This window comes from Scyliorhinus canicula, chromosome 7 (assembly GCF_902713615.1).
Source record: "Scyliorhinus canicula chromosome 7, sScyCan1.1, whole genome shotgun sequence".
In the NCBI taxonomy this organism is placed as follows: Eukaryota; Metazoa; Chordata; class Chondrichthyes; order Carcharhiniformes; family Scyliorhinidae; genus Scyliorhinus; species Scyliorhinus canicula.
In genome coordinates this window covers 120,238,236-120,255,271 of record NC_052152.1, presented here as the reverse complement: position 1 = coordinate 120,255,271, position 17,036 = coordinate 120,238,236, and the positions used below count along the sequence as shown (strand labels likewise).

Here is a 17,036-nt window from a genome sequence, read left to right as displayed (position 1 = left end):
GTCCTGGAGCTGAGATGATTGACCTCTAACTAACACAACTATCTTCCTTTGTGCCAGGAATGATTCCAACCAGTGGAGTTTACCCCTGATTCCCATTAACTCAAGTTTAGCTCGGGCGCCTTGATGCCATACTTGGTCAAATGCTGCCTTAATGTCAAGGGCAGTCACTCGCACCTAACCTTTGACATTCAGCACTTTTGTCCATGTTTGAACCAGGGTTGTAATGAGGTCAGGAGCTGAGTGACCCTGACGGAACCCAAACTGGGTGTCCACGAGCAGGTTATTGCTGACTAAGTGCCCCTTGATAGCACTGTTGATGACCCCTTCCATCACTCCACTGATGATGGTGAGAAGACTGATGGGGTGGTAATTAGCCCAATTGGATTTTTAGACCCATCCCCCTTCACTGCCCAGAAGCCCCTGCCCTCCCCCCAACTGGTGACAGGACAAATGTATTCATGACGTGTTTACCCTCTCCACAGAGGCTATCTGACCTGCTGAGGTTTTTCCAGTATTTGCTATCTTTATTTCTCCTGACTAGCTTATGCCTTATTTTCTTAAATAATAAAATATTTTCGTCTTGTGAAACCATCAGAAGCCAAGCTAATTTTGTAATGGAAATAAGGAAGTAAGGTTTTTGTCTCATACAGAATGGCTAGAATATCAGTAAGCATGCCAATTTGGTGACGCACACTTAATCAGGTTAATTGTTATTCTGGTTTTAAAGATGATGTGCACTCTCAATTACATTTACAATAGCCGAGTAGTAAGGGATAGGGCTAGAACGGTCGACTTATAAGTTTTTACATTTTGTTATTCTTTCACAGGATGTGAACATCGCTGGCTGGACCAGAATTTAGTGTCCATCCCTAATGTCCCCTTGAGAACTCTTGAATCGATGCAGTCCAAGTGGTGTAGGTACACCCACTGTGCTGTTAGGGAGGAAGTTCCAGGATTATGACCCAGTGACAGTGAAGGAACAGAGATATATTTCCAAGTCAGGGCGGTGAGTGGCTTTGAGGGGAACCTCCAGGTGGTGGTTTTCCCATCTGTCTGATGCCCTTGTCCTTCTAGATGGTAGAGTTTGTGGATTTGGAAGGCGCTGTCTCAAGAGGCTTGGCGAGTTCTTACAGGTCAGCATGTAGATGGTACACACGGCTGTTACTGCGTGTCGGGGATAGAGGTTGCTGAAGTGGTGACGGTTTGGCCGGTGTGCCAATCAAGCGGGCTGCTCGATTACAGATACCTCCAAACATCACCGTAGTTTAAATCTGCTTCTAGATACTCTATTAAAACTGAAAAATAAAGTTACCAACAAATTTAAAATCCCCTTGAAGGGAAACCTGTAACAAGACAAAACTTGAAAGGAAACTTATCTCATTGAATTAAAATGGTGTTTCTGGGTTTGATGACTCCAGCCCTTGTGCTGCCCACTGGGTGAGGGAGGCCCCAAGCATACCAGCAAACACCGCATCCTCCCTCTCCAGGGACATCCGGATATAAATATAGCCATGGAAGGGGGGCAAACATTTGGATCAAATAACCCCACCCTGCCCCCAACCCATCTTCTCCTATCTATAGGGAATAGTGAATCTTCAGTTAATGCCATCAACCTGGAAGCAATTAAACAGTCAATTAATATGTAATTACACAATCTCAAGCAAAGATTGTCAAAAAGCTTTCATTTATTTTTTCATCATTTATTGAGCATCATCTGGCTAAAAGAACATGCAGAGCTAGAAGGCAAAGCTAGTCAATCTGTTGCATTTGATAACAATCAATAAGAAGTCATCTGTGCTGTGGATTCTTTCGATGTCTTGTATGCTTGAACATGAAGGGTAGGGTGCTCTTTCAGGGGGTGAGTGCAGATGGGCCAAATGGCCTCCTTTTGCACGGTAGGGATAATTGTTTCATTGTTAGTCTTTAACTATTTACATGTTTCCATACATGTAGAATGCTTCCAGAGTGTTCTTTCTGAGTCTCTTACCATGTGACTCTATGGGCGGGATTCTCCGACCCCCCGCCGGGTCAGAGAATCGCCGGGGGGGGGGCGTCAATCCCGCCGGCTACCAAATTCTCCGGCGCTGGAGTTTTAGTGGGGGCGGGAATCGCGGCACGCTGGTTGGCGGCTGCTGGCAGCAGCCCCCCTCCCCCCGGTGATTCACCGGCCCGCGATGGGCCGAGTGGCCGCCTGTTTTCGGCGGGACCCGCCGGCGTAAATCACGACAGGTCCTTACCAGCGGGACCTGGCTCCACGGGCGGCCTGCAGAGTCCTCGGGGGGGCGCGGGGGGATTTGGCCCGGGGGGTGCCTCTCACGGTGGCCTGGCCCGCGATTGGGGCTGACCGATCCGCGGGCGGGCCTGTGCCATGGGGGCACTCTATCTCTCCGCACCTGCCGCTGTCAACCTCCACCATGGCCGGTGCCGAGAAGAATCCCTCTGTGCTGGGATGATGCCAGCAAACGCTGGCACTCCTGCGCATGCGCCAACTCGCACCAGCCGGCGGAGGCCCTTCGGTGCCGTTTAGCGTGGCGCCAAGCCCCTTCCGCACCGGCTGGCATGGCCCCAAACACTCGGCGCCGGCCTAGCCCTTGTAAGTGCGGAGGATTACTCACCTTCGGGGCAGCCCGACGCCAGAGTGGTTCACACCATTCCTCGGCGCCGGAGTGGCCCGCCGGTTCGCAGAGAATCCCGCCCCTAATCTTATACTGTGGGCGGTGCTATTCTCAATGGCATGCATACAATATCACAAGAAAATTTACAGCAGAAAATCCATTTCTAGCACCACGGTTTGTGTAGCATAGCAGAGAAAGGTGATATAAAATAGAATCACAGAATTATAGAAAAGTTACAGCACAGAAGGAGGCCATTTTAGGGCCTTTGCCTCCACCACTAACTCGGGCAGTGAATTACAGACTCCCACTACCCTCTGCAAAAAAAGTTCTTCCTCCTGTCCCCTCGACACCTTCTGCCACTTATCTTGAATCTATGTCCCCTAGTTCTAGAATTCTCCATCAGGAGAAACAGTTTTATCCTGTCCACTCTATCCCTTCCCCTCATAATTTTGTACACCTCACTTAAGTCACCCCTCAGCCTTCCTTGTTCCAAGGAAAATAACCCCAACTGATCCGATGTCTCCACATAACTACACTTTTCTAGCCCTGGCAACATTCTTCTAAACCTCCTCTGCACTCTCTCCAGAGCATTTACGTCCTTCCTGTAATATGGCGACCAGAACTGTACACAATATACCAGTTGTGGCCTCACCAGTGTTTTATACAATTCCAACATTATATCCTAACGTTCATATCATATACCTCTGCCAGTGAAGGAGAGCATTCCATATGCTTTCTTAACAACCTTGTCGACTTGAACTTATACAAATATGTACCTGTATGTCAAGATCTCTCACCTCATCCACCCCTCTTAGTATATTCAAATTTTTTGTGTACTTCCCATAACTGTTTGACCTCCTTAAATGCATGACCTTACACTTCTCTGTGTTAAATTCCATCTGTCACTTTATCACCCACTCCACCAATCCATCTACATTATTTTGGAAATTATAGCTATCCTCTATACTGTCCATCACTCGGCCAATCGTTGTGTCCTCTGCAAATATCCCAATCGTGCTACCCACGTTCACATCCAAATCATTAATATATAACACAAACAGTAAGGGTTCCAAAACCAAGCCCTAAGAAATACCTGCAGAATATGGGCTGGTTTAGCATAGTGGACTAAACAGCTGGCTTGTAATGCAGAACAATGCCAGCAGCGTGGGTTCAATTCCCGTACCGGCCTCCCCGAACAGGCGCTGGAATGTGGCGACTAGGGACGTTTCACAGTAACTTCATTGAAGCCTACTTGTGACAATAAGCGATTATGATTATTATTATTATACCACTTGAAACAACTTTCCAATTGCAAGGGCAGCCATTGACCATCACCCTTTGTTTCCTGTTACTAAGCCATCTTTTTATCCAGTTCGCCACATTGCCCTGTATCCCATGGACTTTCACTTTCTTGATCAATCTGCCATGTGGGACCTTGTCCAGCACCTTTCTAAAATCCATGTACACCACATCCACTGCACTACCTTTACCAACCCTTCTTGTCCCTTCCTCAAAGAATTCAATCAAATTTGTCAAGCAAGACCTTCCTTTACAAATCCATGCTGACTATCCCTAACTAGCCTCTGCCTTTCTATGTAACAGTTAATCCTATCTCTCAGGACTGATTCTAGTAATTTGCCCACTCCTAACTAATAATTGTTTGGCATTTCCTTTGATCCCTTTTCAAACAATGCAACCACATTTGCATTTCTCCAGTCCGCCAATACCTCCTCTGTGTCTGCTGAGGATCAGAAAATCATCCTCAGAGAATCTGTTATCTCCACCCTCACCTCCTTCAGTACCCTCGGAAACAATCCATCTGTCCCTGGTGATTTATCAACCTTCAAGGATTTCAACCCTTCGAGTACTTCCTCTCTCTTTATGATTAACCCTCCAATGTCTCACAATATTCTGCCTGGACTACTATATCTGCATCATCCATTTCTTTTGTAAACATGGAGACAAAATATTCATTTAAAACCTTCCCACAGCCTCTGCATCTATACACAAGTTCCCTTCTTCATCTCTGATATGTTCCACTTTTTCCTTAACTAATTGTTTACCATTAACACATTGGTAAAACATCTTGTTTTTTTTTAACTTTACTTGCTAATCTTTTTTCGTGCCCTCTCTTTGATTTCCTTATTCTTTTTTTACTTTGTCCCTGCATTTCTTAGGCTATCTGCGGTGCTTAGTTCTTTGTGTCGATCATATGCTCTTTTTTTCTGTTTGATCTTACCCTGCATTCCTCTAGACAACCAGGAGTGTCTAGATTTGGCAGTACCACTCTTACTTTTGGAGGGGACATGTCTACTTTGCACCTTTAGGATCTCTCCTTATAGTGCTTCCCACTGGTTTTCCCCAGATTTATTCTCTAGCAGTGCTAGCCAGTCCACCTCAGCCAAGTCCCTCCTAATTTCTGTAAAATTTGTTGTCCCCCAGTTCAAAATTTTTACTCCTACTTTATCTCTGTCCCATTCCATGGTAATACTGAATCTAACTGAATTGTGATCACAATCCCCAATATGGTTGCTAACTATCACTTCATCCACTTGTCCTTCTTCGTTCACAAGACTAGGTCTAGAATTGCAGCTCCTCTCATTGGGTTTTTACTAACTAGTTGAAAAATAATTCCTGGACACGCTGCATGAATTTTTCTCCTTCAGTCCTCCTTATATAATTTGAATCCCAATTGATATTGGGATAGTTAAAGTTTCCTCCTATCATTGCCCTCTTGTTCTTGCAGGCAGAAATCTGTCTACATATTTGATCTTCTATCTCCCTTTCACAATTTGGGAGACTGTAGTATACTCCCAGCAGTGTGACCGTCCCTTTTTTATTTCCATGTTCAACCCATAAAGCCTCGTTTGTTGATCCGTTTAGTATATCATCCCGTCTCACCTGGAATTGATTCTTTAACCAAGACATTGGTTCCAGTTCTGCCTGGGTGAAACCCGTCCACATTGTACAGGTCCCACCTTCTCCAGAACCGGCCTCAAGAATCTGAACTCCTCCCTGCCACACATTTCTCCATCCAAGAATTCATCTGATCTACCCTCCTCTTCCTGCTCTCTCGGCAGGTCATCGATGAAGCAGCTGAAGATGGTTTGGCCCAGGACACTACCCTGAGGAACTCCAATTAGTGGACAGTATCCACCCTCTCTGATTAACAAGAGAGTCTATGTGGCACGCTCTTCGATTCTAATAGTTGTCATCTCAGATTTGTTTTTGTAAATTGTAAAGTCCAACAGCAGCAGTTCTGTTGTTTAATCAGAAGGTTGCTGGCAACATGGCAGACACAAAAATCTGGAGTTGAGGCCATAATTTGCAACTCCTCAGATAATGAAGCAGTCTGTGTCCAAATGGAGCAAGACCTGGATGAGAGATGGTGCAAGAGGGAGGGATTCAAATTCCTGGGGCATTGGGACCGGTTCTGGGGGAGGTGGGACCAGTACAAAACGGACGGTCTGCACCTGGGCAGGACTGGAACCGATGTCCTAGGGGGGGTGTTTTCTAGAGCTGTTGGGGAGGGTTTAAACTAATGTGGCAGGGGGATGGGAACCGATGCAGGAAGTTGGAAGGTAGTAAAACAGGAACAGAAGCAAAAGGAAGTAAGGGGAAAAGTGCAAGGCAGAGAAGACATAGTCAAAAATCTAAAAGGGCGACAGTACAAGGTACAGTGACTGAGGGGAGCTCAGTGAATAGGCCCAGTAATAACAAAAGGAATAAAACTGGAGATGTTAAGATTCAAAACAGAGGTAAAAAAACCAACATAAGTGTACTTTACCTGAATGCTCGTAGTATTCGGAATAAAGTAAATGGGTTGATGGCACAAATCATCGCAAATGACTATGATTTAGTGGCCATTACTGAAACATGGTTAAAGGATGGTCACGACTGGGAGTTAAATATCTGAGGGTATCAAACTATTCGGAAGGACAGAGTGGATGGTAAGGGAGGTGGTGTTGCTCTGTTATTTAAGGATGACATCCGGGCAATAGTAAGGGATGACATCGGTGCTATGGAGGATAAGGTTGAATCCATTTGAGTGGAAATCAGGAATAGTAAGGCGAAAAAGTCACTGATAGGAGTAGTCTATCGGCCACCAAATAGTAACGAGATGGTGGGGCAGGCAATAAACAAAGAAATAACTGATGCATGTAGAAATGGTACAGCAGTTATCATGGGGGATTTTAATCTACATGTCGATTGGTTTAACCAGGTCGGTCAAGGCAACCTTGAGGAGGAGTTTATAGAATGTATCCGTGATAGTTTCCTAGAACAGTATGTAATGGAACCTACGAGGGAACAAGCGGTCCTAGATCTTGTCCTGTGTAATGATACAGGATTGATTCATGATCTCATGGTTAGGGATCCTCTCGGAAGGAGTGATCACAATATGGTGGAATTTAAAATACAGATGGAGGGTGAGAAAGTAAAACCAAATACTAGTGTTTTGTGTTTAAACAAAGGAGATTACAAGGGGATGAGAGAAGAACTAGCTAAGGTAGACTGGGAGCTAAGACTTTATGGTGGAACAGTTTAGGAACAGTGGAGAACCTTCCAAGCGATTTTTCACAGTGCTCAGCAAAGGTTTATACCAACAAAAAGGAAGGACGGAAGAAAGAGGGAAAATCGACCGTGGATATCTAAGGAAATAAGGGAGAGTATCAAATTTAAGGAAAAAGCATATAAAGTGGCAAAGATTGCTGGGAGATTAGAGGACTGGGAAATCTTTAGGGGGCAACAGAAAGCTACTAAAAAAGCTATAAAGAAGAGTAAGATAGAGTATGAGAGTAAACTTGCTCAGAATATAAAAACAGACAGTAAAAGTTTTTACAAATATATAAGACAAAAAAGAGTGGCTAAGGTAAATATTGGTCCTTTAGAGGATGAGAAGGGAGTTTTAATTTTTTTTATTTTTTTTTTTATTTTAGATTAGCCAATTATTTTTTCCAATTAAGGGGCAATTTAGCGTGGCCAATCCACCTACTCTGCACATTTTTGGGTTGTGGGGGCGAAACCCACGCAGACACGGGGAGAACGTGTAAACTCCACACGGACAGTGACCCAGAGCCGGGATCGAACCTGGGACCTCAGCGCCGTGAGGCGGTTGTGCTAACCACTAGGCCACCGTGCTGCCAGAAGGGAGTTTTAATAATGGGAAATGAGGAAAGGGCTGAGGAACTGAACAGGTTTTTTGGGTCGGTCTTCATAGTGGAAGACACAAATAACATGCCAGCGACTGATAGAAATGAGGCAATGACAGGTGAGGACCTTGAGAGGATTGTTATCACTAAGGAGGGAGTGATGGGCAAGCTAATGGGGCTAAAGGTAGACAAGTCTCCTGGCCCTGATGGAATGCATCCCAGAGTGCTAAAAGAGATGGCTAGGGAAATTGCAGATGCACTAGTGATAATTTACCGAAATTCACTAGACTCTGGGGTGGTCCCGGTGGATTGGAAATTAGCAAACGTGACGCCACTGTTTAAAAAAGGAGGTAGGCAGAAAGCAGGAAATTATAGGCCAGTGAGCTTAACTTCGGTAGTAGGGAAGATGCTGGAATCTATCATCAAGGAAGAAATTGCGAGGCATCTGGATAGAAATTGTCCCATTGGGCAGACGCAGCATGGGTTCGTAAAGGGCAGGTCATGCCTAACTAATTTAGTGGAATTTTTTGAGGACATTACCAGTGCAGTAGATAACGGGGAGCCGATGGATGTGGTATATCTGGATTTCCAGAAAGCCTTTGACAAGGTGCCAGACAAAAGGTTGCTGCATAAGATAAAGATGCATGGCATTAAGGGTAAAGCATGGATAGAGGATTGGTTAATTAATAGAAAGCAAAGAGTTGGGATAAATGGGTGTTTCTCTGGTTGGCAATCAGTAGCTAGTGGTGTCCCTCAGGGATCCGTGTTGGGCCCACAATTGTTCACAATTTACATAGATGATTTGGAGTTGGGGACCAAGGGCAATGTGTCCAAGTTTGTAGATGACACTAAGATGAGTGGTAAAGCGAAAAGTGCAGAGGATACTGGAAGTCTGCAGAGGGATTTGGATAGGTTACGTGAATGGGCTAGGGTCTGGCAGATGGAATACAATGTTGACAAATGTGAGGTTATCCATTTTGGTAGGAATAACAGCAAACGGGATTATTATTTAAACGATAAAATATTAAAGCATGCCGCTGTTCAGAGAGACTTGGGTGTGCTAGTGCATGAGTCACAGAAGGTTGGTTTACAAGTGCAACAGGTGATTAAGAAGGCAAATGGAATTTTGTCCTTCATTGCTAGAGGGATGGAGTTTAAGACTAGGGAGGTTATGTTGCAATTGTATAAGGTGTTAGTGCGGCCACACCTGGAGTATTGTGTTCAGTTTTGGTCTCCTTACTTGAGAAAGGACGTACTGGCGCTGGAGGGTGTGCAGAGGAGATTCACTAGGTTAATCCCAGAGCTGAAGGGGTTGGATTATGAGAAGAGGTTGAGTAGACTGGGACTGTACTCATTGGAATTTAGAAGGATGAGGGGGATCTTATTGAAACATTTAAAATTATGAAGGGAATAGATAGGATAGATGCGGGCAAGTTGTTTCCACTGGCGGGTGACAGCAGAACTAGGGGACATAGCCTCAAAATAAGAGGAAGTAGATTTAGGACTGAGTTTAGGAGGAACTTCTTCACCCAAAGGGTTGTGAATCTATGGAATTCCTTGCCCAGTGAAGCAGTTGAGGCTCCTTCATTACATGTTTTTAAGGTAAAGATAGATAGTTTTTTGAAGAATAAAGGGATTAAGGGTTATGGTGTTCGGGCCGGAAAGTGGAGCTGAGTCCACAAAAGATCAGCCATGATCTAATTGAATGGCGGAGCAGGCTCGAGGGGCCAGATGGCCTACTCCTGCTCCTAGTTCTTATGTTCTTATATCTAGGCTTGGGCTGACAAGTGGCAAGTTACATTTGTGCTACACAAGTGTCAGGCAATGGCCATCTCCAACAAGAGTGGATCTAACCAACACCCCTTGACATTACTATCACTGAATCTGCCACCACCAACATCCTGGGGGTTACCATTGATCAGAAACTGAACTGGACTAGCCAACTTAACACTGTGGCTATCAGGGGAGGTCAAAGGCTAGGAATCCTACGACAAGTAATTCACCTCCTCCAAGGAGGAGACAAGGCCTGTCCACCATCTACAAGGCACAAGTCAGGAGTGTAATGGAATACTCTCCAGTTCCCTGGATGAGTGCAGCTCCAACAACACTCAGAAAGCTCAACACCATCCAGGACAAAGCAGTCCCGCTTGATTGCTCCCACTTCCACAAACATTCAAACCCTCCACCACCGACGAACAGTGGCAGCCATGTGTACCATCTACAAGATGCACTGCAGGAACTCACCAAGGTTCCTTACTCAGCACCTTCCAAACGCACAACCACTATCATCTAGAAGGGCAAGAGCAGCAGATACCTGGGAACACACCACCTGGAGCTTCCCCTCCAAGTCACTCACCACCTTGACTTAGAAATATACCACCGTTCCTTCACTGTCGCTGGGACAAAATCCTGGAACTCCCTAACAGCACAGTGGGTGTACCTACACCTGAAGGACGGAAGCGGTTCAAGAAAGCAACTCACCACCACCTCCTGAAGGGAAACTAGGGATGGGCAATAAATGCTGGCCGAACCAGCAACGCCTAAAAATCCGTTCAGCCATGATTTTTATCGAATGGCTTTGAGGGGCTGAATGGCCTACGTGTGCTCCTAATACTTGTATTTCATCAAAAGACTTAACAATCTTGCACACTTCTATGAAATCTGTGCTTAACCTCAGTGTTCTGAGAACAATCCCATGTTTTGAAATTCTGCAACTTGTCTAAGGTAACCCTGAAAGGCGAGCGATCGAGAATCCAAAAATCCTACAGCGCTCAATCGCAAAGACCCTGGTTGTGTGTACCTCAGTTCTAATAGTTGTAATCTCATATTTCGTTTTGCAAAATGGTCAAGTCCAGCAAGCAGCAGCTCTTCTGTTTAATCAGAAGGAAGTTGGTGACATGGCAGGTTTTAGAAAGTGCAGAGTAATTCCATCAGTACCCACCTCTGTCAGATCTCCTTGTCTGGTTTTCCATAACAGCTGACGAGCTACAACCCATTGCTGCAGCTTCATCAATCCTCAACATCACAGGTACCGAAACTCATTCCCTCTCATACGCCAACCAAAATCCCTTGGAAGTTTTCCCTCAGTAGCATCTCTCCAATTTCGAGACTGTCAGCAAGAAATCACCAATTGAAGAAGCATTCTAAAATAGGGAGAAAAGTATAACATCAGGGAGCAAAACAATTACACCAGGATAGTGATCAGACTGCTGTGAAAAAGTAGGTGAGTCACATAACCTGAAAACTGATACAGGCCTCAACCTTCCAGCCAAATTAATTATTACACTGGGAGCTTTTGTGGTTTCATATTGCTGTCATATATATTAGCCACTTGTCATGTGGATAGACAAGGTAGCACATTGGTTAGCACTGTTGCTTCACAGCTCCAGGGTCCCAGGTTCGATTCCCAGCTTAGGTCACTGTCTGTGCGGAGACTGGACGTTCTCCCCGTGTCTGCTTGGGTTTCCTCCGGGTACTCCGGTTTCCTCCCACAAGTCCCGAAAGACTTGCTTGTTAGGTGAATTGAACATTCTGAATTCTCCATCATTGTACCCGAACATGCACCGGAATGTGGTAACTAGGGTATTTTCACAGTAACTTCATTGCAGTGTACTTGTGGCACTAATAAAATAAAGATTACTAATTCTGAAACGAGGAATCAAGAGGGCTAAAAGGGGTCATGAAATATCTTCAGTAAACAGGGTTAAGGAAAATCCCAAACCCTTTTATTCATATATAAGGAGCAAGAGGGTTACTAGAGAAAGGGTTGGCCCACTCAAAGTCAAAGGAGGAAATTTATGTGTGGAGGTGAGATTCTTAACGAGTACTTTGCATCGGTATTCACCGAGGAGAGGGACATGACATATGTTGAGGTTAGGGATAGATGTTTGATTACTCTAGGTCAAGTTGGCCTAAGGAAGGGAGGATGTGTTGGGTGTTCCAAAAGGCATTAAGGTGGACAAGTCCCCAGGTCCAGATGGGATCTATCCCAGGTTACTGAGGGAAGTGAGAGAGGAAATAGCTGGGGCCTTAACAGATATCTTTGCAGCATCCTTGACCACGGTTTAGGTACCGGAGAACTGGAGAATTGCTAATGTTGTTCCCTTGTTTAAGAAGGGTAGCAGGGATAATCCAGGTAATTATAGATCGGTGAGCCTGACGTCAGTGGTAGGGAAGCTGCTGGAGAAGATACTGAGGGATAGGATCTATTCCCATTTGGAAGAAAATGGGCTTATCAGTGATAGGCAACATGGTTTTGTGCAGGGAAGGTCATGTCTTACCAACTTAATAGAATTCATTGAGGAAGTGACAGTCGATTGATGAGGGAAGGGCTGTAGATGTCATATACATGGACTTCAGTAAAGCATTTGATAAGGTTCCGCATGGTAGGCCGATGGAGAAAGTGAAGTTTCATGGGATCCAGGGTGTACTAGCTAGATGGATAAAGAACTGGCTGGGCAACAGGAGACAGAGAGTAGTAGTGGAAGGGAGTTTCTCAAAATGGAGGACTGTGACCAGTGGTGTTCCACAGGGATCCGTGATGGGACCACTGTTGTTTGTGATATAAATAAATGATCTGAAAAAGAAATGAAACGAAAATTGCTTATTGTCACGAGTAGACTTCAATGAAGTTACTGTGAAAAGCCCCTAGTCGCCACATTCTGGCGCCTGTTCGGGGAGGCTGGTACAGGAATTGAACCGTGCTGTTGGCCTGCTTTGGTCTGCTTTAAAAGCCGGCGATTTAGCCCAAGGCAGGCCAACAGCACGGTTCAATTCTGGAGGAAGGTATAGGTGGTCTGATTCGCAAGTTTGCAGATGACACTAAGATTGGTGGAGTAGCAGATAGTGAAGTGGACTGTCAGAGAATACAGCAGAATATAGATAGATTGGAGAGTTGGGCGGAGAAATGGCAGATGGAGTTCAATCCGGGCAAATGCGAGGTGATGCATTTTGGAAGATCCAATTCAAGAGCGAAATATACGGTAAATGAAAAAGCCCTGGGGAAAATTGATGTACAGAGATTGATATTGATGTACCCTGAAGGTGGCTGCGCAGGTCGATAGAGTGGTCAAGATGGCATACGGCATGCTATCCTTCATCGGAAGCGGTATTGAGTACAAGAGTTGGCAGGTCATGTTACAGTTGTATAGGACTTTGGTTCGGCCACATTTGGAATACTGCATACAGTTCTGGTCGCCACATTACCAAAAGGATGTGGATGCTTTGGAGAAGGTGCAGAGGAGGTTCACCAGGATGTTGCCTGGTATGGAGGATGCTAGCTATAAAGAGAGGTTGAATAGATTAGGATTATTTTCATTAGTAAAATGGAGGTTGAGGGGGGACCTCATTGAGGTCTACAAAATCTTGAGAGGTATAGACAGGGTGGATAGCAAGAAGCTTTTTCCCCAGAGTGGGGGATTCAATTACTAGGGGTCATGAGTTCAAGTTGAGAGGGGAAAAGTTTAAGGGAGATATGAGTGGAAAGTTCTTTATGCAGAGGGCGGTGGGTGCCTGGAACGCCCAATGACCTCCCACTGGTACCTCACATGCAACTCGCAACACCTCCTTTCTATACCCTACCGGCAATACTACTTGATGAACTTCTGCCCACTTTTCATCCGCCTGCATATGTAAAGGTCTCCATTTTATCATCAAGACATTACTTTTGCAGTAATAACACTCTGGTATACATGCAGATTCCTCTTCCGTGTATGCTTTCTGATACATCCGTTTTATTTCTACATCTTTCTGTTGTAACTCCACCAATTTTCCTGAACTAAAATATCCGTCTCATCCTCCACCTGATCTTGTTCTTTTTCAACCACCTGATCAAAAATCCTTTCTGATAATTGCACTTCAATTTCATCTTCACTCTTTGATTTCTCCTCTTGTCTTAACCTGTGACTTTGCGACCTTGTTACTACACAATCCGGAAAAATCCCAGGATATCCGTCCTTCAACACTTCAGTTGTCTGATTTTTCACTGGCTTATCAACCACAGTAGGCATCACTCCCACCTGCGATCCAACTATATCATTAACCAAGATAAACTGTATTCCTGGACAAGGTAGTTTCTCTATTACTCCTACTACCACTTCACCACTCTTCACTTGACTTTCCAACTTTCCCTTATATAATTGAACACAACTCCTCTCACCCTGAATTCCACATATTACCACCTTTTCTGGCAACATTCTTCCCAAACTACATAACTCCTCATCTCTTACTATTAAAGATTGACATCTTTACCTGCTCCTCCTGATACACATGAGTAAACTTTACCCACACAAGTAAATTATTTGAAGAGGTCTGGCTTCTTCTTATCAATCACCTCTTGATCAGGCTGTACAATCTTTTGCACCTCCTTCGCTTCACTAGGGATTTCCTTTACCACTATCACTGTCTTCTCCTGTTTTACCACATCAGCCTTCCCAGTGCTTTTCTTCAACCACCAACACTGTGACTTTACATGGCCTAGTTTATTACAGTGAAAACATTTGAAACTTTTCATTTCTTTTCCACCCTCCTGGATTTCTTTTTTAATCCGAGGTACACTCTCCTTATTATCTCCCATCAGATCACCTTTCCTTTTACCACTTGAGTATTTCTCATGTCCCCAGTTTCTATCCCTCACAGGCTGAAACTGATGTCGGAAACCAAGCTTTGATTTATGAACTAATTCATAATCATCTACCATTTCTGCTGCTAATCTCCCAGTTTTAACCCTCTGCTCTTCCACATGAGTTCTCATACATCAGGAATTGAATTTTTAAACTCTTCCAAAAGTATAATTTCTCTGAGTGCTTGGTCATACATTTGGTCCACTTTCAAAGCCCTTATCCACCTATCAAAATTACTCTGTTCGAGCCTTTCAAACGCCATGTTTGTTTGACCAAATTCTTTCCTTAAATTGTTAAACCTTTGTCTGCAAGCTTCAGGCACTAGTTCATTGCACCTAAAATGGATTTTTTTTACCTGCTCATACGTCCCAGATACCTCCCCCGGTAGTGATGCAAACACTTCACTAGCCCTACCTATCAGTTTTGTTTGAATCAATAATACCCACATGTCCTGTGGCCATTTCATTTGTTTAGCAACCTTCTCAAATGAAATGAAAAAGGCTTCCACCTCCTTTTCGTCAAACTATGGCAATGCCTGGATATATTTAAATAGAGCCCCATCAAGCCTTCGACTTTGACGCTCTTTCTCACTGTCCTCATCACTATCATCCAACTCTACGTTGCCCTTTATGTCTGCCAATTTTAACTGACTGTCATGTTTCATGGCCATTTTCTGAAGTTCAAACTCTCTCTCTTTATCTTTTTCCCTGATCTGTATCTCCCTTTCTCTTTCTTGTATTCTTTCTTTTCTCCTTTCTTCTCTCTCCTTTTATTTTTCTTCTCTCTCTTCCTTTTTCCTCTCTTTCATATTCAAGCTGCTTTAATTCTTTCTCATGTTCCATTTGTTTAATTTGTAACTGAATTTTTTGCCATTTCCAATGAGTCAAACTGTATCTCAGGCAACTTTAAATGCTTAGCCACCACCATAATTACCTCATATTTTTGCATTTTGTCAGATAATGTTAACTGCAATGTTTTTGCCAAATCTAACAGTCTGCTTTTAGTCTCTGTCCGTAAGGTACTGCGTGTGACCGTCTCCACCCCAAAAACTTCAGAGCCTCTAAAAGAGCCATTGTCCACAACACACTCCTCACTGAAACTAGAATACTACATCTAAAAAGCAACCACAATATGCTCACCCCTCACTGTCTTTAAGTTCACTAAGCCAATCCAATAGATAGACTTTTATCCCCTTCGAGCCCCAATTTGTTATAGGCCAGGGTTTAGAGAACCCCAAAGTGTATCATGGAGTTCACCTGACCCACAACTTTTAATAGATTGTGTATGGGGAGCACACGGCCCACTCTACAGGTGTGGTACAGCAGAAATTGAAAAGTAATTTTTAAAGCAAAACAATGTTTATTCTATGAACTCAAGTTAACCTTTTTAAAACATACAGTGAACATCTTAGCAACCATCAATTCAAATACAACCCCCAAAGAATACAACACTAAGTAATCTTTAATAACTTCCCAAACAACATCCAGAAGACAAAATAAACACCTTTTAACAGAAGCACATTAGGTTTACATTTACTTCTGAGAACATTTATAATTCTGAATTCACCAAATGATCAACAGATAGTCTTTTCATGACAGAGAGAACAGTAGTACACCTGCTTTGTCTAGCTTCAGCTCCAACACTGAAGACGAAACTAAAACACACCCTGCAGCAAACAGCCTAAAACAAAAGTAAAAAGCTGACAGATAGCCCAGCTCCACCCACACTCTGACATGACTGATAAACACCCATTTCTCAAAGGTAAATTTCTTAAACACACATTCCTTAAAGGTACTCTCACATGACAATCACCCTGCCCAGAGCCTGACCACCAAGGGGCCTTCAATAGCCTGGGAGACACCCTGCCCCTAAGTATCATTATGCCAGGTTCACGTTTGTGTGGACAGCACTAAATAGCGCCACGGTGAGGTCTTCCAGGCACTGGCTTTCATTCCCGGGCCTCGGAAGAATTGGCCGCTGACATATTTAAATAAGCCTAATAGTTCACTTAAATAGATAAATCTCACTGGGTGAGATCCAGATTGCGACATCTCTTGGCTCTCGTAAGATCTTGTGAGGCATTCCAAGCTTCACCAAGTCAGGTGTGATGAGGTCCTTTGATCACGCCCCAAATCCAAGTTCTGCAGTCCTGCCACATCCAACTACAAATGGTGATGGACAATTAAATAACACACTGGAGGAGGAAGCTCCACACATATCCCCATCCTCAATGATGGAGGAGCCCAGCACATCAGTGTAAAAAGATAAGATTGGAACATTTGCAACAATCTTCAGCCGGAGGTGCCGAGTGGATGATCCATCTCGGTATCCTCCAGAAGTCCCAGTCTTCAGAAAATTCGTTCCACCTGACCTGATATCAAGACACGGCTGAAGGCAGAGGACCCACAGACAGACAGCTCCAGTCCTAAATCGTGGAAACTAATGAATATGGCAAAGAAGCTGAACATCTTCAAGGGGCAGTGGACATTGAAGGTTCATGCACCCAGGGGAGAGAGAGTGTTCTCCTTCTTCTCCCAGGTCCACAGGGTCTACTCAAGGTTTGATTTCTTTATAGTGGGGAAATGGGTGCTTCCAGGGTTAGTGAGAGTGGAATACTCCGAATTGTAATCTCTGACCACGCTCCACGCTAT

The 17,036-nt window shown here is 44.2% G+C and overlaps 1 protein-coding gene across 6 annotated transcripts in view; it reads right to left on the bottom strand.

The window, feature by feature from the left end:
• The window catches only part of ppef1 (protein phosphatase, EF-hand calcium binding domain 1), a 152,948-nt gene that overhangs the window by 110,990 nt on the left and 24,922 nt on the right, over nucleotides 1-17,036 (bottom strand). For 5 of the 6 annotated variants that reach the window (XM_038802819.1, XM_038802823.1, XM_038802817.1 and 2 more), the window contains one exon: nucleotides 10,707-10,908. The exons of the other annotated variant lie outside the window; for it this stretch is intronic. In XM_038802819.1, the coding sequence (XP_038658747.1) occupies nucleotides 10,707-10,788 (82 nt within the window). In that variant the 5' untranslated portion in view covers nucleotides 10,789-10,908. The remainder of the gene's footprint in view (nucleotides 1-10,706; nucleotides 10,909-17,036) is intronic. 6 annotated transcript variants of the gene reach the window in all.